The sequence below is a fragment of the Taurulus bubalis genome, assembly GCF_910589615.1.
Source record: "Taurulus bubalis genome assembly, chromosome: 7".
Lineage (NCBI taxonomy): Eukaryota > Metazoa > Chordata > Actinopteri > Perciformes > Cottidae > Taurulus > Taurulus bubalis.
Genome location: NC_136595.1, coordinates 21,201,875 through 21,228,688, shown reverse-complemented (window position 1 = coordinate 21,228,688; position 26,814 = coordinate 21,201,875). Strand labels below are relative to the sequence as shown.

The following is a 26,814-nucleotide window of genomic DNA, read 5'->3' as shown; positions in this document are numbered from 1 at the left end:
GTGTGAAAAGCGGCGCCCTGTACACGGGACAAACTGGTCAAGAAAAGGCCTTTAAATGTTTACTGAAGCACCAAAGATTAACCCATGACCAACGCACGCTGGAAAAAAACGACATCTCCGCAGGAATAACTGGACTCGTCAAAGTCGGAGCGTTGCAACATCTCCAACGGTGTCTCAGCTCATGGAAAATTATGGCACTTAGCATAAATATACACGTCCCTTCTTCATTAAGTGTCTCAGGATGCACAGTCTAAAACTAATGGCTTTATCAACACAATGTACACATTTACACTAAAGATGTGAAGATTACACACACACTGGGTACATGTGAATAAAACCAAGGCCAAGTAATACAAAGGGTGTGTAAGTCCCCCTAAAACTCTGATCGTACTGCTTTTCTTTTTTGTAAACCTTTTTGGCAAACTCTTTTAGGATGCAGAGGGAGTACGGCAGGATCTGAAATAATTTCTTTGATGTTTAATCTGACCCTTTCAGCCCTCTCAATGTGCACAAAAAAGGTCACAATGTCCCAAGTCAAACACAAAAACACTACCAATGAGAAGATAAGCCAAATATGCATAACCACATAGTGGAAAATATTATAAAGCCAAGAAGATCAGCATATAATTAAAGACAGTAAAGAGGATGGTTAGTTTAGCGATAGCCAGGACACTAAAAACGTGCTATTGCACCTTGGAAACCCCGCTTCTTCTGTTGTTAGCCATTCTCCTCCTCTAAAGGCAAAAAGATGGTGAACAAACAGCCAGACACCCACCACACTTCCCCTCGGGAACATCATGTAGGCATCTGGACTGCTGCATTCCTCCCTCACTGAACCTGCGGCCACCACCCGCAACAGGATGTCAACACACTTGTTCATTCATTGCCCCCCCCCCCCTCCCCCTTCGTGAATTAATTGCACCTTTTGCTCTTTTGCCGTTCATCGAGTCATGTCATTTCTACCAAAGCTGCTAGTAGCCCTTGTGATGAAAACTTACCTGAATTACATTGTGAAGACAAAAATAGCCACCCATCAACGTTCAGCTTAATGGAATATTCAAACAACTACCAGGCCGGAGACACGATATGGGGTTGGTACCAATATCCAACACATATCCTTCAAAAATTAAAATGAAATTTAAAAAAAATGCAAGCATCCTTGAAGGGTAAATATTCAACCACTATGTTTTTTTGTCTGTTTTCATTTTCCTATTTGCATAAAGCACAAACCCAACATGGAAAAGCCCCCCCCCCCCCCCTCCCACCCATTGTCAAACAATTCAAAACAGAATTGTGATAACTAAATACATGAAGTATCATTAGAAAGATAGAACACTTGTCCATAAAATTGTTTTGATATTTCACAGCAGTATAAAATCTCCTCCCATCTCCTCAGTTGGAAAAACTTTGAGCTGAAACTAGGGAGGAAGTCTCATTTACTGTATTAACAATACTCAGATCTGTTTGATAAATAAGACATACAAAACAGAACCATTTACTCTCTTGCTATCCATTACAGTTCATCAAACATTGGCCCAATAATATGGCAAAATAAAGTGGATTACAGAGAGAAGCCATATGGATGATCAAAGACCAACTAACTTGCAGGGCAAAAACTTCATCTACAACCGACTATTGCACTGTACTGATCTGGCATCATCATTCGCACGTTGTGCACAGGAAGATTATTCTCACCATTAAAACTTGAAAACAGAGAAAATAAATCACAGTACTAATTAATACGTGTGTGTGTGACTCAAACAGTCGGCATGAAGAAATGCCACACGAAGCGAGTTGTTATTCCATCAATGTCTGAAGGATCCGCTTAATTATTGAAGCACTTAATTTTGGCAAAAACGGTTTCCAAATACATTTGTTAGTATCTGCACACTTAAGGAATGAACAGGATACTGGCTACATAATTATATTTACAGAAACAAAAAGTAGGTGGTTTTAATTTGGCAATGTGATACAATGTGTGTTGATAAACAGTATGTAAATATCGATAGTGTTGTCTCTTAATTCTTAGTTTCACCATGTATGTTAACACTTTCAAAAGGAGCATTGCATTCCTTGGAGTAGTCATATTCAATTAGATTGCAACTGGAGATCAAAAGCAGTAATAATACAACCAAGAAGTTAACATAGCTGAAAATATTTAAAGTCTACAGAGAACGTGTAGTCGTCTCCGTCGAGCCCTCACTGTGTGAGCAGCATGAAAACATTATTTACATTCAACAGAGCTTCTGTGCTCTGATTTGGGGCAGAGTGAACAAAAACAAACAAATCAAAAAACACAATTCAATACCCAGGGGAACCAAGTACCTAACTGCACCGCAGCACTGCCTGATAATATATTTCTATCATCATCATCATCATCATCATCATAATTAGTTGCCCTTTGCAGAAGTGCAGAGTCCTGGTTCTGCAGCCTGGCCTCATGCCCTCCTGCTGTAGTGTATAGCATGCATGGGTTAAATAAGAAGGGGGGAGAGCCTTTGGTCTTTTAAAGCCTAGTCTACCCAGAGAAGGCCCTCTACCCAGCTCGAACACACAATCACTGGTGATAATGTAGTGTAAAGAAAGAAAACATGTGAGCAGGGCCCAGGTCCGAATGAGGACCAAGAGGAGCCACGGAGCAGACCCGAACCAGACCAAAAATAGAGAGGGGGACAAATGGTGGGAGTGTTATATTTGTGTTTGTACAAGGAAAGCAATTATCAGAGCCACAAAGAAGATAACCATTATTTTTAAAACAACCAGGGAGCTCAGTGGACAGTAGGGACACAACATAGGTAGTGTTGGTCTGGTAAAGAATGAAGCAACGCTCAACTCTTTGAGCAGCAGTGCGTTTCATGCAGGTGTGTGTGTTTTTAGATGTGGACTCTGCATTGTGTGTGTGTGTGTGTGTGTGTGTGTGTGTGTGTGGGGTGGGGTGGAGGTGCAGGTCTTGCTCTCTCACTCTCTCTCTCTCTCTCTCTCTCTCCCCCTCTCCGTTTCTCTTTTCACACCAGGTTGTACTCTTTGAGGTTGAGCTGCAGGATGGTGTCTTTGACGGCGGCAAAGACAAAGCGGATGTTCTCCGTGTCGGTGGCGCATGTGAAATGGGAGTAGATGATCTTGTCACTGTCTGGGTTCAAGTCCACAAACATCTTCAAGATGAACTCCCGACCTGCTTGGGCATCCCTCTGGGGGCCTGGAAGAAGAGCAGAGTATTATTTGTTTAGCATCACATAAGCATAATTTAACCTTTATTGTTTTTTTTTGTGTCATTGATTAGTATAATTTAACAGAAAAAATAAATAAAAATAGTATTTAGCTTGTTCAGTCAAATATGTCAGTTTACGTTGTAGTACAGCATCATAACCACATGGTGTCACTGTACAATAAAAAATGTAAGTGAAAGGTTCCTGGCAGTGTGTGCAAATAATAATACTGACACTTTTGGGATACAGCCACTCTCACTGTTAAGATTAGAAGCAGCCAGTTTGATGTTCATAATGATAAACAACCTTTTAAAATAGTAAAAAAAAGTTAATTATTGTCCTTGAATATAATTCACTGCTGAACATGGTCTGGTCCTACACTACACAATCATGCAGGGATTGGCAGACAATATAAAATGAGTCAAATTACCATCAAACTCTGGGAAGTAGTCAACCAGGTGAGAATACATGATCTTCTCCTCCAGCAGGTCCTTCTTGTTGAGGAAGAGGATGACTGAGGAATTTTGGAACCATGGATATGTGATGATGGTCCTGAACAGAGCTTTACTCTCCTCCATTCGATTCTACCAAGACAGAAAGAGAAACATGAACACAAGGTTAGGATGTATTTAGAATACAAGACTTCTCAAATTCAGCTCGATTCTCACTCTACACCTGAACGCAGGAGAGGTTTGAACATGTATGGCCTGTGCACATATGCTACGGGTTAATATACATTTCACAAGGTACACATTGAATTTTCAGGATTCTCTAATAAAAATGTTGGGGTTAACATTCTATTAGCAGCCCCAACAATGAACAGACCTTTGTGTGTCTCCAAAACTCTGCCAAAGCAGTGTTGAAAAGTGCGTTCCAGTTGCTTTACTGGTGGAAAGTCTGAATGTGAGAAAGTAAAGCTCATATTTCCTAGTTATTTTAGCTGCTTTCGCTACTTTGTTTACAATTTACCAATAGCTATATTTGATGAAACTTTGAAGCTAAACAGCGCTAATAGCAATGACCAATGGAACCAAATTCCAGTGCCAATAAACCTTTCATGTTTGGTGAAAGGGTCCCTGGACTTCTGCCACAACGGGACTTAATTCAAAGATAAACTAAAAGAAACAATCCAGTAGATAGGAACAATACTACCAGCGATAATAAAAATGCAGCCAATTGAAACAAACATTAAGTTTCAGAGACGAGACAAAGACATAAAGAAACATTTCACAGGAAACATTTAAGTTTATTTATTAAAACCTGCAATAATATGTTACTTTCGTTAGGATTACCAACATTGGTAGCATAGTTTAGCTGTGAGCAATGGCCAGTTAGAGAAGCAAATAGTCTTGTATTAGTTTTGTGTTTGTCAGACGTTGTCTGATACAAATTATTATCTTATTAATAGTGATGGACTGTAGCTGGATAACATCAATTGGAATGTAGCATCTACAGAGAATACAGGATATTGTAGTAGTGGACGAGATACAGTCGGGGAACACTCAAGATTGTCAAAACAACCCCAAAGAAATGGCACGTCGAGGCACGTTCCAAACATAATATGTATTCCTCTAAAGAAAACAGTCTTGCCAACACAAAGCGGAGCAAGTGGAGTTGGGAACCGACTCACGTAAACTACTAAGAGCTTAGAGATGCTGTCAAACATGACTCTTCTTCCTCTTTCTGAGCTAAAGTCCTTGCAAACATCACTCCCCAGCTTTAGTCTTGGCGAGACGTAATATGATCCCGGCCAGACTTGACCCGATGAAATCAAAGATGTTTGGAAACAATCTCGTCAGGCTCTGACTGGTCCAAAGGGTCAAAGTCTCGGTCTCGAGCCCGTCAACACGACAGGATAATCTCTGCAGACTGCGATGCCCGAAGGCTGCCCGGCCTCGTCTCAGCCGTCAAGCATTTAGAAATGGAGCTCAGTAACAAAATTTAAATTGTCCAGTGGGGCCGACCACACAAAATATTACAAGCAGGAAAAGCAAACCTGCAAAAATGTCCTTGTGTGTATAATAACCTGAGCAGGCCCAGTGAAGATAAAGTACAGTATGTGTGCATTAACAAACTCCTGCCAGAGTGGACAAACATTGACACGGTTAACCACAAAGCTGCCGCACATGTAGTGAGTCGAGCAGGCAGCTGGGCCTGGATTATGAAACCCATTTGTCATATGACCGAGGCCTGTTTCACGAAAAAGGATTTGGGGTTATCGAGGCAACTTCAGGGTTAACTCTGGGTTTCAGTTCCACGACGGAGGTTCACTTCTTACCAGGATAGATCACCATGGTCTACATATTTTATATTAGTTTCTCTTTATTTGTAAACCGCGCCTTTTGGTTGACAGACTTGCCTAGTATGTTTGTGATTGGTCAAATGCTGCAAACAACGCCCCTTTTATGTGAACGCACACACAGCCAGATTGGAAAAAAACCTGGGTTGAATTACTGTGTTGATAACCAGCTTCGTGGAACCGCTTGGCGGGATCATGGTTGTTCGGGTTAGTTCAGGCAGATAACTTAAAAGATACCGAGTACGTTGAGCTCCCTTCGTGAAACAGGCCTCTGGTGAGAGAAAGGGTTTGTTGTCAGGACAGGAGCAGAGGGCATGCAGGGGGAGATCACATTAGCTTTATTAGAGATAATTATATCTAAACTGTCAAAGAGGAGAGAGCCAACGACATTTATATCCGTGGAGTTTGCAGAGAGAGGGACTACGCTCTGAACACAACATTGACGTTTTATGACCGTAGAAAGTTGATATGGTGAACATGTTAGCATGTTTACACATCCAACAGACACGGAGCAACATTAGCATTCAATTTAAGTGGTGTATCTGGCCACTGTACCACCATAAGCCCAATATTCCCTCTCCTTTCATCTCTTTTGGTCTATAAGCATCTGAGCTTTTTTTCTTTTTTTTTACTGAAAACAGCTGCCTGTTGCAGTGGATGGAAATCAGGTTTATGAGAGCCGTGTGAATGAACCAAAACATTCAAGCTAGGGTCTGTAAAACCAAAACAATAGGCTGAAACCTGCTAAAACACTTTATGGAGCTGATGGTCACTGTGAGTCTGGTGAATATTGTCTGAAGGATCTTTACAATGAGACACACCTTTCACATTACAGTCAATTGATCCATGCTTAATATAAAAATGTTAAGTAGTGCGGCTGGTGAACAACATTTCATTGTCCAAATAATGTAAATATTTTCAATTTAAGTTTGAATATCACATTACAGTTGTAAGATGTTTAAGATGCTGAATTTAAAAGAGAAAACCTGAGAATGTCTTGTGATGTCATGTTAAAATATGACAAGACTTGAAGCCTCATTATGAATGCAGCCTGATAAAATGTTGTGTATGCATTCAGAGATCAGAACTACTGTCGCCGTCTCACCTCGTTGTCCGACTCCACCAGGACTTGGTCGTACTCGCTGAGCGCCACCAGAAACATGATGGAGGTGACGTTCTCAAAGCAGTGGATCCACTTTCTCCTCTCTGACCTCTGACCCCCCACATCCACCATCCTGAATGGAACAGGTGGTGGAAAAAGAGTCACATAAGAGAAGAAATGAGAATTAGATCTAAATCTATCACATTATCTCAAAGATTGAACTTTTGTGAAACCCGAAAGCTACAAGTAAAAGGAGCGGGGTCACTTCTAGACAGGATTATGTTTGTCAAGTAGAAAATGTATCAGTGCAAAGAGGCATTGGTCTTGTATAGTGTGTCCTAAATATTTAATTTCCACCTAGCATTGTATCCAGTAGTGGCCAATCAATACATTTCAAGGGCAATGTAGTCTCACCCAAACCCTCACTATTGCTACTACTTAAACATAACTTTGATCTAATGAGCCTCGCATAGTTCAAGACAAACACCCCTTTTGCACTGATAATATAAAAAGAAGAAACATGAACAGAATCTGCAGCATGAATCATGGAGAGGACAGAGCAAAGCTTCTCTACACTGAATCGAAAATAACTACAAGGAAGTGTGCATGCGTGTACAAACAATGCAACCCCTCTCTCCTTTCTCTCCAAAGTAGATGCAGGAGAGTCCTTGCAGCAGAAATATGTTCTTGTTTAAAAGTGCCTACAAAAAAGTACTACATGTGAAGGATATGAGAGGAGCAACAGATGGAGCTCGGAGGAGGACAAGGGGGGGGTTGTTCAAAGAAAACCGAAGAGGAAAAGATGGAATATTAAATGTGAAAATCAAGAAGAATGCAAGAAATGTAATCATGAGCTTGATAAATGGGTTTCAATTCCGAGGTAGGAGATTGTGTTTTAACGAAATGTTCAACTTTGTTTCGATGAGTTTAAGAAAATTAAATTAAAATTAGACTGCAATGCTAATGCTGTAGATAAGAATGGAATGAGGAGAAAGGGTAAAAGTCAGATTGTCGATATATACCAACTAAACTGCTGTTGAAATTGCAATCTCAGACGATGAATTAAACTGTGATTGTACTCATCAGTTGAGCCAGTTCAAGTCTCCATTCCTGTGCATTTCACCCGATATCATTGAAAAGACAGTGAAACATGGATCACACATCCCAAAAGGTGAACTCAGTAAGTCTACCAGAAGAAGAGAGGGCATTGACAAATGTCCTCCAGAAGAGCCAGCCGAAAATAAAACCCCTTCACATCAGACGACCTCATTTTTTTTTCTCTAGCAAGGATGAGTGACCTACTTAGTACGCTAAGCTCTCCTATGCTGAATAGGCCAAGTGAAATTACATTTTCTGTGACTTCAAAAGCCAATTAACGGAGAAGGAAGCAAGTCTAATGGAGATGTGTATATGAAAGGCTTCCTTGTTGCAGCTACGGCCCTGTCAACTGTAAGCAGAGGCAGTATAACGCCACATGTGCTCGTTATTATACACAAGCTTGAGCCTGAGAAACTTCTCACCGGCATCGAGTCTCTTCCATTTTAAAATTAAATTAATATGATAACTCACCCTCATGAATCCCAAAACTAAGGCACCTCAATAAGTGTGTTCTTTTTCCAATACAACCTGAGGTCTTACATTCATTCCCACTTCATATTTGTATTTTCGGTCATTTAACACAAGACTGATGAGAGCATGAGACATTGAGAGCATGTAGTGATTCACCATCAGCAGCACAGCCGAGCCGAGCAGAGCCTATCGGCTAGCTGCAGCAGGCAGGCTGGGAACCTCTTCAGCACAACCTCATTGCAAGCAGAGTTATTTCTAGCCCTGCCAAGCGTAGGAGGGGGCTGACATGATGGCTTCCTATCGATTCACACTCTTCTGTAATCGCTCTTGTTCACTGTGTCCAACTCTATCTTCTCATCTTTTTTTCTTTTTTTTTTTCCCTTGCGAAAGATGGAGGAAGGGAAGCTGCTCTCCGTATTGGTGGCGGGTCCTAAGACTCTGTGCCAAGTCCCGGAGGCTATGTGTCTGGACTACACAGAAAAACTATTCTATAAAAATGGCGTCTTTATGAGCCCTTTAGTTTCTAAACATGCAAACTTCATAGCGTACCGCTTTAGCATTGTCATGAAGCATCTGTACATAATGATTTACACAACTTTCTCTTACAATGACAATCATCTGGGCTTGTTTTTACTGTGGCAAATTAGAAACTGCAGTTAATATGTTAACATGTAGAATAATGTTTATTTTCATTATAAGCTATTCTGCAATGAACTGTTTAGTCTAAAGATTTGCCCAAAAAAAAAAAAAAAAAAAAAAAAAAAAAAAAAGTGAAAAATGTCCACCACAATTTCCCAAAAGTCTTCAAATTGCTTGTTTTGACCTACTAACGATCAAAATGAGACATACCTTCAGTACCCCCATACAGCCTGATTGGAACAATCCTTTGTTTCATGATCAGAACCTTTCCGCCAGTGTGACTATTTTACTGCAAGACTGATAGTCGAATCAGACTTCTTAAATCAAACTGTCTAATAGTAGACTATACTGGGAACAACACTAATACATTCTATAACTACAATTAATACCATGGGCTGGGGACATATGTTCAGACAAAATGAGGACATTAAAGATTGTTGTGGGTGACATGTTGACTTAAGGTGGCCTTTTGATTTCAAAATGAAAATAGAACACTTGTGGGGCACAGAAGTGGGGTTAGTCAAAGTAATGTTGTTCTTCTACCTGAAAATGATGCTTTGCAAGTCGAAAGGGTATTCTATGATCCCAGTGGTTGGGATTCGAACCCTAAGCACGTCCTGTTGAGTTGGTAGATAGGACGGTTCAGCAATACGATCCAGATCACTTAGATAGCTAGAGACAGGAAGGACAACAAAAGACAGACAGAAGGGGAAAGAGAAAGTGAAGCATAACGGCAGATACAGCACACCCCCTCCCAAAGCAAGTGGATCAGTCCAGATGTAACTGCAGAAAGCCGTTCCTAAGAGTTATGAAGGGATTAGGTGACGTTTTGTACCTCTACCTCCAGGTTCTCTCTTAGAAACTTAGCTTCATCCTTGATGGGAGCTCCCAAAGACAAAACTTTCCTCAATTGTATCATCTGCTTCCACTAAAGTGCTCAATCCGAAGGTTCAAGGAAGCAGGAACTTTTAACTCTGCTCCAAAAAGATGATTTAGCACACAAGAAGCAAACTTTGAAATACATATGCCTTTCTAGCGAGACTTGAAAGGTCTTGAGGCCAGTCTTTGAGAGTGTACCATCAGGGATGTGTTAAAGTGCTGAGCTATAGGGTAGGCAGGAGATAGCAGCATCGACGGTTTTCAACTGGCCGACCAACTGTCGAGTAGCTAGCCAACCAGTGACATTATCGGCAGCGCTTGACACCAGTACCTGAAGATAATATTCTCCAGGTCAAATGGGTACTCAATGATACCGGTGGTAGGCACTCGAACGCGCAGCACATCCTGCTGAGTGGGCATGTACCCCGCTGATGCTAGTCGCTCTAAGTCATTAAGGTAACTGTGGAAGGGAACATATGATAAAGATGCAGATGTCGGCAAACCAATCGTCTCCACAGTAGTTGTCAAGTAGTTGTAAAAAACCCATACAATTGCAAAACAACATTGAAACAAATATATATTGCATGAGCTAGTAGTAAAACTAGGTATGCACATGTAGAAGCTTTAATTTTACCCCCAATCCTCAACTTTTTAAAAGGAGCCATATTAGTCTGAAATGGATTGATGTAGGTTGGAATTAGCTCGGATATCATTAGGAGTCGTTTATAAATCTGCCAACATTTCCTTTACCATGACTCTTCCCATGTGCCTCAACTCTCTTCCCTTCCCTGGGTCGAGTGCATGAAACTGCAGTGAGGAACCTGCTGTAAAAGGTCTATGAACATCTGGCAACTTTTTTCATTCCACGCGTCTATAAGTTGGAAACTGTTATTAACCAACTACATCATATTACATTGGATATCTTCACAATTGCACATTGAGTGATGCTGCATCTACACAACCTAGTAGATTAAAAGATCGTAGACGTACTATTTGGTTGAGTCGGACAGCTGGTACTCTCTCCTGCGATCATAGGCCTCCTGGATGCCAGGGTCAGCCCACAGCATCTTTATCGCACTGGTGTAGGGCTGCTCGAATGATGAAATCTTCTCCACGTCCACCTCACGCACCACCTGGGCATTGTTCTGGGAGAACAAGAAACAAAGCAAGAAAAGCACACTTTAACAACATGGAAATTAACTGAGTATTTTATACAAGATTAAATTGAAATTCACAAAGGATTGCCACCAAATCTCAAAGTGGGTGTTGGCAGGTGCTTCCTTAGCCAATTATTGACTCCAAAAGGTCCTTGGGAAGTCTAATGTCTTTCTATATTGGCCACATTTACTTATTCTACAGTGCTATATTCCTAGAAGCAGACATTATATATTCATATTCCCACTTTTAAACTACCCTTTTCTAGAATACACAGTATGTAGTACCTGGATTCAGCATAATGATTTGTAGTTGTCAGTTCACTCTACAAGAGCAGATTATTTATAATTGAATGTAGTTTGCCTGAGATGAACTGGACATGAGTGTTGGACTGAACAATTAAGCCTACTGGTTACTGGCCTCACAAACTAGCAAGTATTTGTGTAGACATCCATTTTAATAACACATCACAAAAGAACATTTTCATTCTTAAACCAGTGTTTTGCATGAACTGCTAAAAGACTGAACATATCCGTTTGAAACTAATGAACGTGTTAAGAGTAAACAACACTCAAACACTGTTTTTTTTGTTTTTTTAATATGGCACTCAGATTTACAAAGGAGACATCAGCCACCGTCTATTCCGACCCCCGTCTCCAAAGTCTCAAAATAAACTTACAGTGCCGGCCAAAATACCACAACCTTCCAGGTTTGACTCCAGTTTTCTCCATCCATTTCCAGTCTGACTCTAGACTGTCAAATAAGGCCAAAATATTATATTAAAAAAAGTCAACTTGACCAGTAAGCGAGTTGCGAGCGTGAAGGCCGCTAGTCACAGCCCAAAGATCGCGCAAACGTATTCGTGCACGTAGTTAGTCGGAAAGATGCTTTTCCTAGCTTGCGTATACTGTTCTGTGTGTGCGCCTGTTTTTTTTTATGTGCGCGCCAGTTTTTAGACTTATCACACCTGACACTCAGCATCCGAAAAAGCAGAAGAAATTAATGTAAACTAGCTAATTCCTTTGGGACTAGGAATTTAGTTCAAAACTGTGAAGTATGAAAGTAAACAAGTTCATTCTAATCTGTGAACTGAACTTTGAGCTAGCTCTGTGAACCTGGTACACAAAGTACGCACCTTGTTCTGTTCGTACTTGTACGGGATCTTAAGGGTCTCCGTTGCCCGGATCATGGCCTGCATTGAGGTGAAGATGTTCTGGTAGACCAGTTTGGTGAAGCCCTTCTTATCCTCATCTGTGTAGCCTGACCCATGGATTATTCTCATCTGCTTGATGAAGGTGCTCTTGCCACTCTCTCCAGTACCTGAAAGGAAGACAAAAAGAAACATGTGGTTAGCCTGACAACTGAAAGAGGATCATAAATAGATACAGGCAATTGCTGACAGTGTGAAAAGCTACAACTGTAGTCCCTTCCACCCTTGACATCACCCTGGAGCAAAACATAACATTTTAGTATCCTACAGTGCTCACCAACAACTGGAAAGAAAAGAAAAAAACTAACATAAGATGTGGTGATAATTCATGTGTGCAGACTTTTAGGAAAATTAAAGAGTGTAATGTGAAACCTGCTAAATGAGGCAACAACCCTATAAACAATCAGTAGAACAAGTATGAGAGTATGAAATTCCTACATTTGTTTGAAAACCGGGCCAATGCTACAATACCCCAAGATGAGCTCTAATCCATCCACCCTCGTCTAACAAATAAATATTTTAAAAAAATACACGGCAACGTGAAGTAGCTCTTTCACATTAATGTAGTCAGCACATTTATTTCTCAGGGCAAAACAACAGTAAGATTCTAAGCTGTTCTCTTAAGAGTCCACAAAGCATAACCATCTTGGTCAAATGTGAGCCTTTTTATACAACTCATATTTCTGTGGTAATAAATTGGCCGGCCTTTACAACAGGCTGACCTTGTCTGTCCACCTCCAACCTACTGCTGATACACAAGACTGAAAGAATCCACACCATCATGCCCCCAGGCAGTGAGCCAGACCTCAATGCCAACGCGATCTGTGTTTTACCAGTACAGGCTGCTTTGCACAACGGTCAGTCTTCCACATGGGGTCACCTCCTGGCTCTGTTGTTAATTACCTTTTCATCTCATTAAAACTGGGAGATGTTTTGTATCTTTTAAAAATTAACTCAAATGTTACTTACTAAGTTATATGCACTTCTCGTGATCAAGAAATGTGAGCTACGCAATCCTGAGTAAGAGACATAAACCAAAGTCTAAAATATATGTGGACAAATGTTTCTGAGATGTGCAATATAACAATGAAATGTAATCACCGATTTGACTGTTTAAGTGGAGCAGCCCATAGTAACCACACGAGGGCTGCACGGCTCACCTCAGCGCCACAAAGAGCCGGGTTAACCGAGTTCACTCCTCTATGATGAGGTATTTCTGAATGTGTGCATGGTCATTGCGATACAAAATTGGAGAAGAAAAGAAAGACACAGAACCCCACAGATCCCTCACACAAACTTCTCGAGAGCTTCCACAGCTGGATCTGAATCTTTATATGGATATATTTAGTGAGCGAGCTACCACTCCAGGCTTCAGGGACGCCACGGTCGGGATAAAAGCATCGGAGTTGTCTATCCTGGGAACGTCAACTAAAGAGGGACATCTTCAGCTAAACACATTCTCTGATTTGTATCTTTCACTCATGTCTTTGCCCCACTGATCCCAACTATGGCTGCTACATTGAATTCATCTAAAGATGACTTTCTGCTATAAAATAAATTCACAAGTATAAAGTATGTGTTGAAATGTATGATACTTAAAAAGATACCATGTGATGCCAATCAAATTGCTGACAGCATGTTGTTTGAACCGATACACAACGCAAGGATATTTGATTTACATTAGCAATGTTTGGTATTTCATGGACGTTTAAAAAGTTAAAACATAATCTAAATAACCACACGGACTGTACCCACAGACCATATATACACTGACAAACATGTGTATGACATACATCCATGCATGCAGACACACAATAACGTAGTATAAACAGAAGTTACTTTGGTACGTTAACGTGCTAATATTTGTTTGTTTCTTTTTAACTAAGTACAACTGAGGCTCATGGAAAGGTAATTCATTAAAAGGGTTTAGTCATGAACCAACGTCATTTTGGCAATCCATTAAAGCGTTTAAGACACTTTACAAATGTCAACCTCATGGTGGCGCTAAAGGAAAAGTCAGTGTGAGTGTGTGTGCGCTTTGTGCGAAAAGTACAGCTGGTATTCCCAAGATAAAAGTAGCCGAAATGTCTTCCAAGGATGACAAGAGTCAAGTTTGACTGTCGCTGACAGAAGAGCACAGTTGAGTGAAGGAGTGCCCTGAGTGCCGCCTGTCCTCTAACCAGACAGGATCTCTCACTGTGGAAAGCAGGTCAGGCAACATTGGAGTTTCCCCTTCAGACAGAGTACGTCTTTGAGAGAGGGACATAAATAGCAATTGTCAGGACACAGCTCTGGAGAGTTCACTTTCCCATTGACTAAAGAGCAGTGGAGAAGGGAGTGTGTTACTGGGATGTGAGGGCTTAAGAATAGAAAAATAGTGAGGGTACATTTTCTCTGCTTTCATAAATTTCCTAGCAGGGAAATAACGGGAGTTTACGTGGGAGAAATACACCAGCTTTGTTAGATTGATTGTGTGTATTCCTATGTGTTTGTATTTTACACACACACACACACACACACACACACCAAAGGAGAGGTGTCAAGCCAGGTTCAAAGGGACAGAGGGTGCCATACACCGAACAGACTGTAAAGCCCCATTAGGAAAATATGGGATTTGCAATACTGGACTATAAAAATGTTTTTGACCCGTCTGTTCAACAGATCCCATTGTTCTCCGGCCTAGATGGAAAACCCAGAAGCAGCATTTATCACGGACAAGCTACTGTACATTCACTGGAGCTACTCCTGAGGGGTAATGCTAGTTGCCACGGCAACTCCTGTCCTGGACTCAAATACATGGCAGAAAACACCAGCTGATCGACTGGAGTACGTCTCCACAGAGCCTCATCAAACAGGCAACTTTAGCGTGTATTCTTTTGAATCCCACAATGTCCTCAGCCAGTACACTATTCCCGGCCTATGGGAATTAAAAGGTTATGAAAGCCAATAACGGAAATAAACATTTTAATCTTGAAAGCATCTTATTTTCTTCTGAATATTGGAATTTTTTATATTAATTAAAACAAAAGAAATGTCCCCTTCTTTTAAAGTTTTGAAATAGCAAAACTTTCAAATCAACTATTTAAATGTTGCCCCAAAATCAAAAATATATTTTTTTCTTCTCAACTGTAGTGTAAGCACTATGGTTAAAATAAAATAGTTTCCACAAGAAACTGCTCACAACAAGCTTTGCGGATTATCTTGAGTACCCAGGTCATGATATCTGGAAAGAGAAATTGCTTTTGAGGATGTTCAAATGTTTTTTTTGGCCCTTTGAGTACCACACGCCAACTTTCCATATTGTCCAATTATATTCACTTCTGTTGAAGTACCTCTACTAATAAAATGGGGTGTAGGACCTTATTTATTTATTTTACAGCAGGGCGGGTATCACACTACCTTTCAAGTATCGGTATACCGTGCAACACAAGACCGGGGTATTAGTAATTCTGTTAAATAACCATTAACTCCCAAAGAACAGGAAGAAAATATTTTAAAACAGATCCGTTTCATTGGGTGAGGCCAGCTGGAGGCCACAGTAGACATTTCAGCTGTGGTTTATATGAAGAGAAATAACTTGAAGCAGAGTTTGGCATCCACATTGAAAGGGAAAGAACAAAAGAGAGTCGAGGAGACAAGAGGGAAAGGAAGGAGGTGTGACAGAGTGGTGGAGAAGGGAGCTCTAAGTAAATGATTCCTTAAAACTAAAAGTGGACATCGCTTCAAACAGGAAGCGATGTCCACTTCAGCTCAGTGTTGGGAAAGGTTTGCTGAAGGCCTGTCTGACTGTACATGAACTGAATGACTGTTCAGTGTCTCTTTTCACCCTCAGGGACTTCTTCAGGAACATTTTGACTGTCAGAGCAGAGCACTGAGGTTAGTTCCCGAGTCTTGGGACCAGAACTTTTGGGGTTTATCATCGAGTCGACATAACCAAGTTTCACGACTTTTATTCTGGCATCAAGCAGGCACTAACTGTATCAATATTAGGCAGTGGGGGAAAGTAACTACATGCATTTACTTCAGTACTGCACAATTTTAAAAAGGTACTTGTCCTTTACTTGAATATTTCAATATTTCAAGGGAACATAATGTACTTTTCATTCTACTGAATTTCTATGACAGATAGTTATCAGTTACTTTGCAGATTAAGATCACTTTATACGATATGCTGTTTTTTTTTTTTTTTAAAAGGGGAGAAAGAGCGAGAGTCAGTGAGACTAAAGAAACTGAAACATACAACCAGGTGCCAAATTAAAAATTAAGTGGTTGGACCACCAACTAGCTGAACCACAAAAAGCTTCAGTGAAGTCTTTGATAATCTATTCATACTTTCTCCCTTTACTGCATTGAATCTTGTTGATTCAATGCAAATAGATACATCATTTAAAAGAAAAATACAGGAAGACAGAAATTCAACAGATTGTTGCTAAAAAAGTGAACAGGTGTTATGCCTTCCTGGTATTAAACAGTTTTTTTTTTAGATCTGGTGGAAACAAAAAAAACTAATTTAAAGCTAGACAGAGTAATCTTGAAAAACAACCAGAAAGATGCTAGATAATTTTTTTTAAAGATCCAATCTAAAAACCCAGCCCAGTATTGCCACTATTCTCCAATGAAAGATGCTTGGAGCACTAGCTCCAAAATTGCTAAATCTAGCGTTGAAATCACAAAGTCTGCAACTCTGTCCCTTTAGGGTTCCTTCCGTGTGATCATTGCGTGCAAGAGAATATTATTCATTGATTGCCGTCGGGATGTCATGAGAATTTCAACAAATATAACAAAAATATTTTTGAAGAAGAATACCAGCCCACGTTTAATGGAACTTTAAGATCACTGCGTTACTCAAATCCTGGAAACTGTTTTATCGAAAGCCTGATTCCAGATCTGCAGATTAAAAACACCATTTGGCCAACTTTACTGTCTGTGCATGGAATGGGTGTGTCACAATACTTGGATTGCCATATGCGTCAGTGTGCAGCTGCTATGAATACAGTAAACCCTGATTGCTTGAGAAGTGTGTGAGTGTGTGCGCAAAATTGTTTAATATTCATTTCCCATGTTACTGTTCCTGTCACGAGATGGAACGCCTCCACCCCCACCAATCCTCCTCCCACTGGTTATATGTATAGCTACAGATACAAGACAACACGGGACATGAAAGAAAAGGAAATTAGTAATAGGTGGACAGGAGGAACAAGACGGTGGAGAACAACAACACACTGTATAGTGAAAAAGGCCCGATATCCACCAAAACTGACAGATTCATAGATATTGGTGCATGTAATGGCTAAAAACTGGCAGCAAGCACAGGATCTCTATTCCAGTTTTTAGATCATTCCTAGCATGCTTTTCCTTCTAAAGCACTTAGATGTCAATTTGATCATTTTGCCTTTTTTGGTTCCCACTTAACAAAAATACTAGTTTTACTGAAACAGCATTTCCCCACTGTACAGAGGTGTTTTGTCCCTCAGCTAATTTTGATCTGTCTTCAACTTCACTTCTTTCTTTCTTGTCCAAGACTTAGTTGGGAACTTGCCCACCGCTAATGTGTTGCTGTGTAAACATACAAAAAGAACTTTGAAGCTTTTTAGGTATCTAGACCGGTTAGATTTTCACACACGCACGCACACAACTGATAAAACAAGTGCTTAAACTTGTATAGATATGTCATGATAAAAAAAACGTTAGAAACATTTGTCTTAGACTCCCAACCATCTACCATAGACCTCAGACATGCAGCTATATGAAAAGGTTTTAACGGGACAATATACGTATCTATAATAACGAGCCAGACAGGCGGCGACATGAGAAGCACCAGGCAGTCTCTCACAGGCCTGACTGCCACATAACTGCCGAAACTCTGGGTGTGTCAACATGAGTTTGCTCAACCTACAGAGCCGCCAGACAAACAGTGCAGAACTACGAACACCTACTTGTCTTGCCCTCGTACCACACTGTGAAACTCCATTTTTCATCAACCAGGCACAGGAGCTCAGGGCTGCATACAAATAGCTCTAAAAAGATGGCTGGGATGGCTGCTACAGTACGGGTATACTTACAATGCAAGTGCTTCGTTAGAGAAACTAAAAGCAATGAGGCAAAATGTGTTTTCCTTCAGGGACAGTGTGTAGGATTTGGTGCAGACTGTAACCAAATGAATACCCCTCCACTCACTTCTCTCTTTCCAAGGCTGCGGTAACGTGAGCCGCCGAGTTCAAAACCGTGGTAACGCCATTCACCTCGCTCAGAGGCCAACATTACCATAATAACACTACTTTGGGGGCAAAGGAATTCAGATGGTTTTGCATTCTGCAGCTCACGTTACTGCAGTTTCAGTAAGCGCATCTGGGAACTACGGTGGCCTACAGGTAACGCAAAACCACAAAAGCCCCTCTAGAGTCAGTGAGGAGTTTGTCCATTGTCGGTGCGGACTCTGAAGAGGATCTGCTTCCTATGTAGATATGAAGGGCTCATTTTAAGCTTACGATACAAACAAAGACATTCTTAGTTTCAGGTGATAAATTAAAAGATAGTTATAAATATTATTAATCCTAACCATTGGCCATTTAAGGTCAGATGAAATGTCTTCCCAATGTTCATCTGCAGCATTTTTCACAGCATGGTACATCCATTAATGCAAATGGGGTGGTCAAAAAGAAAATAAGCCCTTCTCAGTAAAATGCAATGGAACAGCAACACACTACGGCACTCAAACTGACTTAAGTTTTAAAACAGCTTAAACCTCAAGACCGCATTAGTTTAGCGTGTTCCTTAATAAACTGACCAGAGTGTACTTTATGTTTATTATGGGAACCAAAACGTTCCGGATAAACTGTGCAAAACATTCTTAAGTATGAAAGTCTTACACTGTGAAGACAAAGCAGAGACAGTTAATCATCACATTATATGACTTGATCATAGCTGATATTGCAGCAGTTGCTTTGATTGTCAAAGCATTTTGTGAAAAGAGCTAAAAACTGGACTAACTTTGAAGTTTGCTTTGTCACACTGCATTAACTTAACTTGTCTTGCCAAGTAGATGCCAATTTTCAACAAGCATTGCTTTGCGTATAAATAACCACACAGAAGACATGTGAAAATCTACTACCATAACCAGATAACTAAACCTGGCATTATGCTGGATTAACCAGCAACTATTTAGATAATCTATTAATTGTTTCAGTACACTTGCAAGCAAAAATGCCAAAAGATAATCTGGTTTCAGCTTCCTAAACGTAAAATGTCTTTATTTTCTGTCATGTGACAGTAAATGTAACATGTTTGAGTTTTGGACTGTTGGCAAATTAAAAAGACAGTGAGTTTGGAGCAAATTTTTGTTACATTTCATAGTTTAGTTTTTATGTGTATTTTGTCTGACCAACAGACAAAAAATAAATAAATAGTATTTACTTCAAATTAAATATGACAGTGAAAAGTAACAAAGCCTAAAAGCAAACGTAAATTACTTATTAATCATCACATCTATCAACAGATTTTCTGCCATCGGAAATAAACTGGATGACAACTATAATCACCTAATGCGCACCAGAATAAATACAATGTTAGACCTCCAAGGACAGACAATGCTTCCTGTTGAAGTCATATTAGGTCAAGAAATAAATAGATGTCCTGGCAGTAATTTATTGAGCGGCATTATGAAAATGTATTCAGTATCCCACTGATAGCTGTGATGTACCGCCAGGTTAAAAGGGTTTGATCTGTTTAGACACAATTTACTGCTAAGTGGAACAGAACTGAAAGTACATGTGACTTTCATGGTGGATAAAAACCTTTTTTAAAACTAATTTCAACATAAACCAATATCCATTTGCCTAAACTAAATAGCAGTCACTTGGCATAGTCACACACCCGGTCAGGCTGCACGAGTTCAGCAATTTGAGATTTCTTGGAAATAAACTCACGTGGGTGACGATTAGCATTATCAACCTTGGCTGAGAGTCAGTCACCGCTGTTAGACATACAGTTGTGGGAGTAAGGATACAGGAAGGGATCTGCCAACGCTGCCTTCAGCAGTGCTAGTGCGCCTGTGAGGATAGCTGGATACCAGGGCAGTCCTAGGATGGCCCACAACGCCACTGTTCTGATACACTGTCTAACAAGTCTCTTTTGGGTCATTCTATCCTCTCGGTGTGGGGGTTGTTCGTCTGTACCGTCTGCAATTGTGTTAGTTCTACAAAACTCTGCAATGCCTGCCGTTACCTTGGCAGCAGCTAACAGGGATCCAAATAAATATGGCTAACACAGGGCTTATCTGCTTGGCTTACTGAAAGACTTACTAAGAGAAACCATAATAGGCGTAGGTAGGCTCCATGCATGAGACATCCTTGGGTGTTGCCAAAAAACAAACACTCATTAACCCAGATACTACCGGCCTGTTTGAGCGGTGTGCACATTGACAGATGAAGTGTGTGCTCAGTGTGTGTGTGTATTTTTTTTACAAGTGTTAAAAAGTGCCCCCAATATACAAGCAGCATAATTGAAATGGCACACACACACACACACATTATGAATTCAGGTAAATATCTTGAGCGGCCCAGGGCCTTAGCTCGTTCAGGAGTACAGAATGTTCTCCCGGAGTCGTACAGTTGAAGCCGGCTCACAGGCTCCCCTGTGGCGCTACATTTAAAACAAAGAAAGGCACGAGAAAATTCCAGGTAACAGTGTTTGAAATAACAAAAAAAATAAAGGCTGACTACATCAAAAGTTCAAACAATTTTAGCTCAGTCAATCCTTGAAAATATATAGTATTCAATGGTTTTACATTAAGTTCTTTGAGGATTACATGAAAACCAAACAAACCCCAAAACCTATGAATGGGTATGCTGAACCTTCAGCTTAAACTTTGAATAACTGAAGAAGCTATCAATATTTTAGCATTGGATTACACTATATGCAAGTGACAGGGGTCATTTAAAGTGATGAGCTCACAGATAATCATCACCTGACAAGCTCTACTAGGCTCCGTAGCATCTTTTAGCTCATTGTTTTGTTTTTAAAATGGCAGCAACTTCACCGTTTTGGTTCAGTCTTAGTATGTATGTATGTATGTATGTATGTATGTATGTATATATATATATATATATATACACACACATACACGTAATTTTCAACCGCAGCTGGATTAATATTACACTTTTTTATGTTGCACTGTCAATACGTACGCAAAGGGGTTTGTCGGAGGGGTGCAGCTGTCTCGGTGTAAGACTTTCAAAATCCCTAGTATATAGAGGGCTGAATGGGTTTGAAAACAATTCTTTGATTATTTGGTCTGAATGCAAGTGACAACTTTATTGACATAAAGGTAATTTAAAAAAGGGTATTTTCATTGAAAAGCATGTGAAAATTATTATGGTGTGGTTTGTGGAGATCTGAAGCAAAATATGGTTTTTCTTTCAGTGTGTAGACATCTCATGTTTAATTTAAAAATGGTATTTCTCTGGATTTTTGAGAACATTATTTGGCCGTTCTGGTAATAAAAAAAAAAAATGAGACACGACAATTCAATTGTCAGAAACTGGACCGCATTTGTACACAATATTGACTTGATACATTTTAGATTTGACAAAGAAAAGTGAGTGATGGAATCAGCGTTGGAAATACACAAGGTCAAAACTGCCCCTAAGAAATATAACTTTGTCCCTTATATCACTAGAAGAGCATTTGTGCAGTACTGCATTAGTACACGTTTTACAGGTTTTTCATTCATATGACTGACTTAGCCTTCACTCAACAGTGAATCCACATTGAAGAAGCGACTGTCTCGTGTTCGTTTGCACACCGCCACGATGACCAAATGCGCTTTTTTCCCCTCTCGTTAAAACAAAATACTTTCATGTTATGAGTTAAGTTTCTTTTCATAAAAGAAATGCTATATATGTACATATTATATCACATGAATATGAAAGTATTTTGTCATCACGAGAATATACTTTCGTGTGAATCTGCCAATTTCAGTTAGGGAAGATATCAATGTGAAAATGAACATCAGCCGTTCGACAGTCATTCCCACATTTTTGAAAAAAGGTCCTATACTGAAGACAGCTCACAAACTGGTGTCTTTACTGCAGCTCCCTGGGCTCCGGCTGCACACACATAATTACTTGTGACTTTCATTAGCTACAGCAGGCGGCAGAGCACTCCTCTGACCCTGGCTCCTCCCCTGCCAGCATTTATACCATGTACTAGCTAACCACACTGTTGAGGAAAGCCAGCTCATTGCTGATAAACAGCTGGAATAGTTGTCTAAGCTTAAAAAAAAAAAAGAAAAGAAAAAAAAACAAATTAAAAAAAAAAAAAAAAAACAGCAATGCTCCTTAAGGTCACACGAAAGTATGCCACACTACATAAAGCTATACAAATTTAAATAAATAGTTTTAATGAATGTTTGGTTACAGCTGCAACGTTAGTGAGCAAATCACCAAAAATTTCTTTGTTGAAGTTTAAGTTAGTTTATTTATTTCCCCAATTTGTCAAACAGTGAATTTAAGCAGTCACAAGCCATTGAAGAGAAAAGACTCAAGACGCTATATGCAGCCAAAAAACATAATAAAACGCTACACTTTGCGTGAAGGTCTATAAAACAGGATCAAAGAGGTCCATAATAGGTTCCAAATGAAGTGAGCCAACCAGAGTGCACTATAACTCACACTGTAGCAGCTAAATAGTGCTTAGATCCTTTTCAATTATGTGACAGCAGACTCCCAACATAAGCTGAAACAAAAATGACTCCTGCAAATTGTAGGAGCATTTTCAACGAAAAAAAAAGATTTGTGTTCGGAGGACGGTAAAGGGGTGTCTTCCAAATCAATCTTTGAGTGAGTCACCGTCCCAGCATCTCATCTGTGAGCAGGAAAAGGACAACAACAATAGGTCACTCCGCCAACAACACTTTTATATTTCTAATCAATGTTTGGCAATATGTTGGCCAACAGCTGCCTTTTGTGTGTTGTCAACCATGATTTTCTTTTTAGGGGAAATTTGACTCGCAGGTTAAACACAGAATAGACTTCTACATAAAATTGAGTCAAGACACAAAACAATATAAAATATGACAAAATTAAAAGAAGCACACACTCTTAAAATTACGACAATAACAGATTTGCTAAATAGCTAAAAAAACGTCATAATCTATAACACTGAAAATGTTTATCAATGCCATGGCAAAGACTGACAAATGACATTAGCCTATATTAGTTTGGTTTAATCAAAACGATTTGCCACAGTATTACAATTTGGCATGTTATATCTAAACCAATTATAACAACCAACAGTCATACTTTCAAGGAACTCAATTGCCGTGGCACCTCTACCAAGTCGTGGCTGAGCTTGCCACAGGAAGTGCCACTGCCAGCTGCCACAGTTGGCGCTTGCTCTTTCTCGCAAGCTCTTGCTCTGTTCCATTAAAACTTCAACGTAGTTAAAGGTAAAAGGAGTAAAGATTACTGCAGCATCTTGGAAAATAGGGTGGAGTTATACCTTTTCAACATCTGGCTATCCATTTATCAATGTATCTGTGGAAAGTGTGTTTCTAAATGGATCTTTCTGAAAAGATATTATGGTCATATTCGAAGCCTATTAGGCATCCACTACTCTAGTTGGTAATAAAATAAGAACATCTTATGTTAGCAAAGATGCAAGAACTTGTAATTTGTACACATTCAACAAGTACAGCTCCCCTAAGGTTCTGACAATGATAGGACTCAAACATGAATTGTTTGAGAACAGTCATGAATTTTTTTTTCTTAAAATAAGATTATCCTTTATTAGTCCCACAGCAGGCACATGTATACACTGCTATCCCTTTCAGTGGACGTTGTGCATCCTTAAAAAGCCAGAAAGTGTGAATTCAGTCACTTGTGACAACAAACCAGTTACTGAAGTGCACTCAAAGCATTATACTGAATACTTCCGAAAGTTATAGTGATGCCGTTTGTTGGGACTCAACTCTAGTGTGGAATTAGCTTAATAACAGCTTTCTCTGTCAATACAACATTATACACACACACACACACACACGCACACGCACACGCACACACGCTCTGCTACGTCTCTTTAAACATGAAAATTAGTCTGTGGATGGCAGAATCTATTCTTTGGAGAACAGGTATTTCCCTGAGTGGGACACCTCAGCGAAGGCCTTTTCTGGACCAGACACCAAGAGAATGTCGTAGACTTAACTAAAACAAACTCTTAATCTGTACTCAAGCCATGTTTAATTTAACAGGCAGGTAAAACTATGGTAATGAGGAAGGCAACTACAGGAAGAAGAGGGAACTGTTGACAGCTGGTTGTGAGAAGCTAAACTTAACTAACAAACATTTATTCTCAGGAGGATAACCATGTATATTGATGAGACATTAAATAGAGTTGATTTACAGAAATAGACTTCAAATGTTAAAACCCATGTTCTGATGCAGAAGTGTGTCTATTTGTGTTTTGTGAGTTGTAGCAAAGTCACATAAAAGCGAAAATAAAGCCGGAACAACCATCTCATGAGGTCAGAATACATGAAGTGAAGACAGTCTCCTGTCTCCGGAATCTTGCAAGTGGTCATCTAACGTGTCTTGCTTTTAAGGTTGTCATGACCCTGACAATGTCAAATGGCTTTTAATTAAGCTGTGGCGGTAAAAGCAGCAAGAGGACTGACCCAAGGTGGTAGCTATGAACACAGTACAGACAGCATCTCGGTGGAAATGTCATTCATATATTTATAAAACACATTGAAACTGTATATACACTGCATATTATCAAGCTTCATGGGTCAATGGCTGGTCCACTACGAGCTCCCGTCACACTTGTAGGGGGGGGGGGGGGAACCATGTTTATTTTGAGTTGCATATCACATCACACACACAAATCCTGTGGTGACCAGGAACATGTGGCTTGTGCAATTGTGGGTGAAGTGTTTTGTATGCTTTAAATCCTTTACAATACAATCAAAGCAATAGCGTTGGCCTTATCTGGTGTGTGTGTGTGTGTGTATGAGTATGTGTATGTGTGTGTGTGTGTGTGTGTGTGTGTGTATCTCTCAAGAAGTAGCGATGAAGTGCAAATGTCTGGCTGAGCTAATGTGAGGCGGTCTGTGAAACCCGTGCATGCTAACTTACCCAGCAGAAGCAGCTTCAGCTCCCGTCTCGCGTCCCTCTTGTCTCGCCGGAGTTGTTTCTCGATCTCTGAGTTGATTCGTTTGGACTCCTTCGCCTCTTCACTCAGGCAACAAGCCATCATGGAGTCTAAAGTCATCACCGCATGAGCTGAAAAGCCCGTCTGACAAGGGGCGACGGGCTACACCTCTCTCTCTCTCACACACACGTATCAAATAAATGAGCAACAGTCCGATTTCAACAAGTTATATATCCAGACGCTGATAATGGAGCGTGAACGGCTCGGTGTATGATCTGGCCGTCTTGCTGATGGCAAAACTGCTGTCAAATATTTGACAGCTACGTCAAAGTATTTTGTAGATCCTCAGCTACAGGCACTGACTGCCTATCACACACACAATTTTGCAACGCAACACGTCCGCAAACATACGAGATGACTACCGAATGTGCAAATAACCATTTTATTTTACGCACTTTCCAGAAAAAGAAGAAGAAGAAAAAAACAGCCGAAATTAGTTTGGGGAACGTCAACTAGCTTGTAAGGCTAACTGCTGCTAACGTTGTCACCAAGCTAACGTGACAACTTGATGGATTGTCAGCGTCCCAATACGTTAAATCTCTTCTCCGCGGAGCTCGTTAGCTAAGACTGCAAGTCAAAAAAAAGAAATCAGTTTTTATTTATTCCAAACTACCAACTTCGGTCCCAGAGACAGTGGGACAGTACTGGCTGCCACATTTGTACAATCCCTCCGCTGGTTGCCTGGCCGAGTACAAGGCTAGCCGCCCCGAAACCAACACTGTACGCCCGCGCAGTGACGACGAGCGCAAAATGTCAAAACTGTCCATCTACTGAACAAACGGTTAGGCTCACCCGCTGCCACGAGCCACTCGACGGGACGACAACCGTTGGGAGCGATCCGACCGAAAAGTACCGCTTCAGAACCGAGCTGAGATCCGTTGGAGACGCCAACTGACCAGCGGGGCTAAACGGGCAGGCTAATCGTTAGCTAGCTAGGTTAGCTCAGATAGCCATCCCTGGAAAAAGCAGCCAACTGGTTAAAAACCAGAACGCTCGTGTAGACAGAGCACCTTAATTGTAATAAAATAGTGTTTCCCCGGAAAGACGTCCCAGGAACGAACCTTCAAAACACCGAACCGTCTATTTGACTGTCAAATGGACCCATGTAGTCCGTGCATTTTATCGCTCCTGGTATTTTTTCCTGGTGGTGGCGATTGCTCTTCGTCACCCACTCCTCAGCCCCGGTGCGGCGCTGCTGCTGACGTCGCTCGGGATATAATTGATTGACAGCGGAACGGCAAATGAGAACGGAGCTTGTGGGCGATTGAGGCGGGTCTTTTCTGGATGGTTAACTTCCTAAGTTTGTTTGAGAGGAAGTCTTCCTTTCGGAGGCGTGTCAGCGAAAGCAACAGACATTTGGCTGGACGGGCAACGCCCATCTCCTGTCAAAGACCAGCGCCTCCACAGACGGTGTGCTCATGCTGACCGAGACAGATGTTGATCTTTACTGTGGCCTTTTCAGAGTTTCACTTCTGAAAAGTAATCAAACGTCTGACTGCAAGCGAAGAGAAGTGCGTTTGCTCAATCAAAATAGAAATCCTGTCTATTG

At 40.5% G+C, this 26,814-nt stretch overlaps 1 protein-coding gene across 2 annotated transcripts; it reads right to left on the bottom strand.

Moving 5' to 3' along the window:
* Window positions 1-1,429: 1,429 nt before the first annotated feature.
* Window positions 1,430-25,325, bottom strand: LOC306738690 (guanine nucleotide-binding protein G(q) subunit alpha-like; the record flags this gene model as incomplete). 2 transcript variants are annotated; one of them, XM_079220579.1, is made up of 7 exons in its annotated part: window positions 1,430-3,196; window positions 3,637-3,790; window positions 6,611-6,740; window positions 10,026-10,154; window positions 10,685-10,839; window positions 11,985-12,169; window positions 25,190-25,325. In XM_079220579.1, 7 exons carry the CDS (start codon window positions 25,323-25,325, stop codon window positions 3,006-3,008), a joined length of 1,080 nt encoding a protein of 359 aa, XP_079076705.1. In that variant the 3' UTR covers window positions 1,430-3,005. The 2 variants fall into 2 exon arrangements, with proteins under 2 accessions (XP_079076705.1, XP_079076704.1); XM_079220578.1 differs by lacking the exon at window positions 10,026-10,154 and adding an exon at window positions 9,359-9,487.
* Window positions 25,326-26,814: the final 1,489 nt, after the last annotated feature.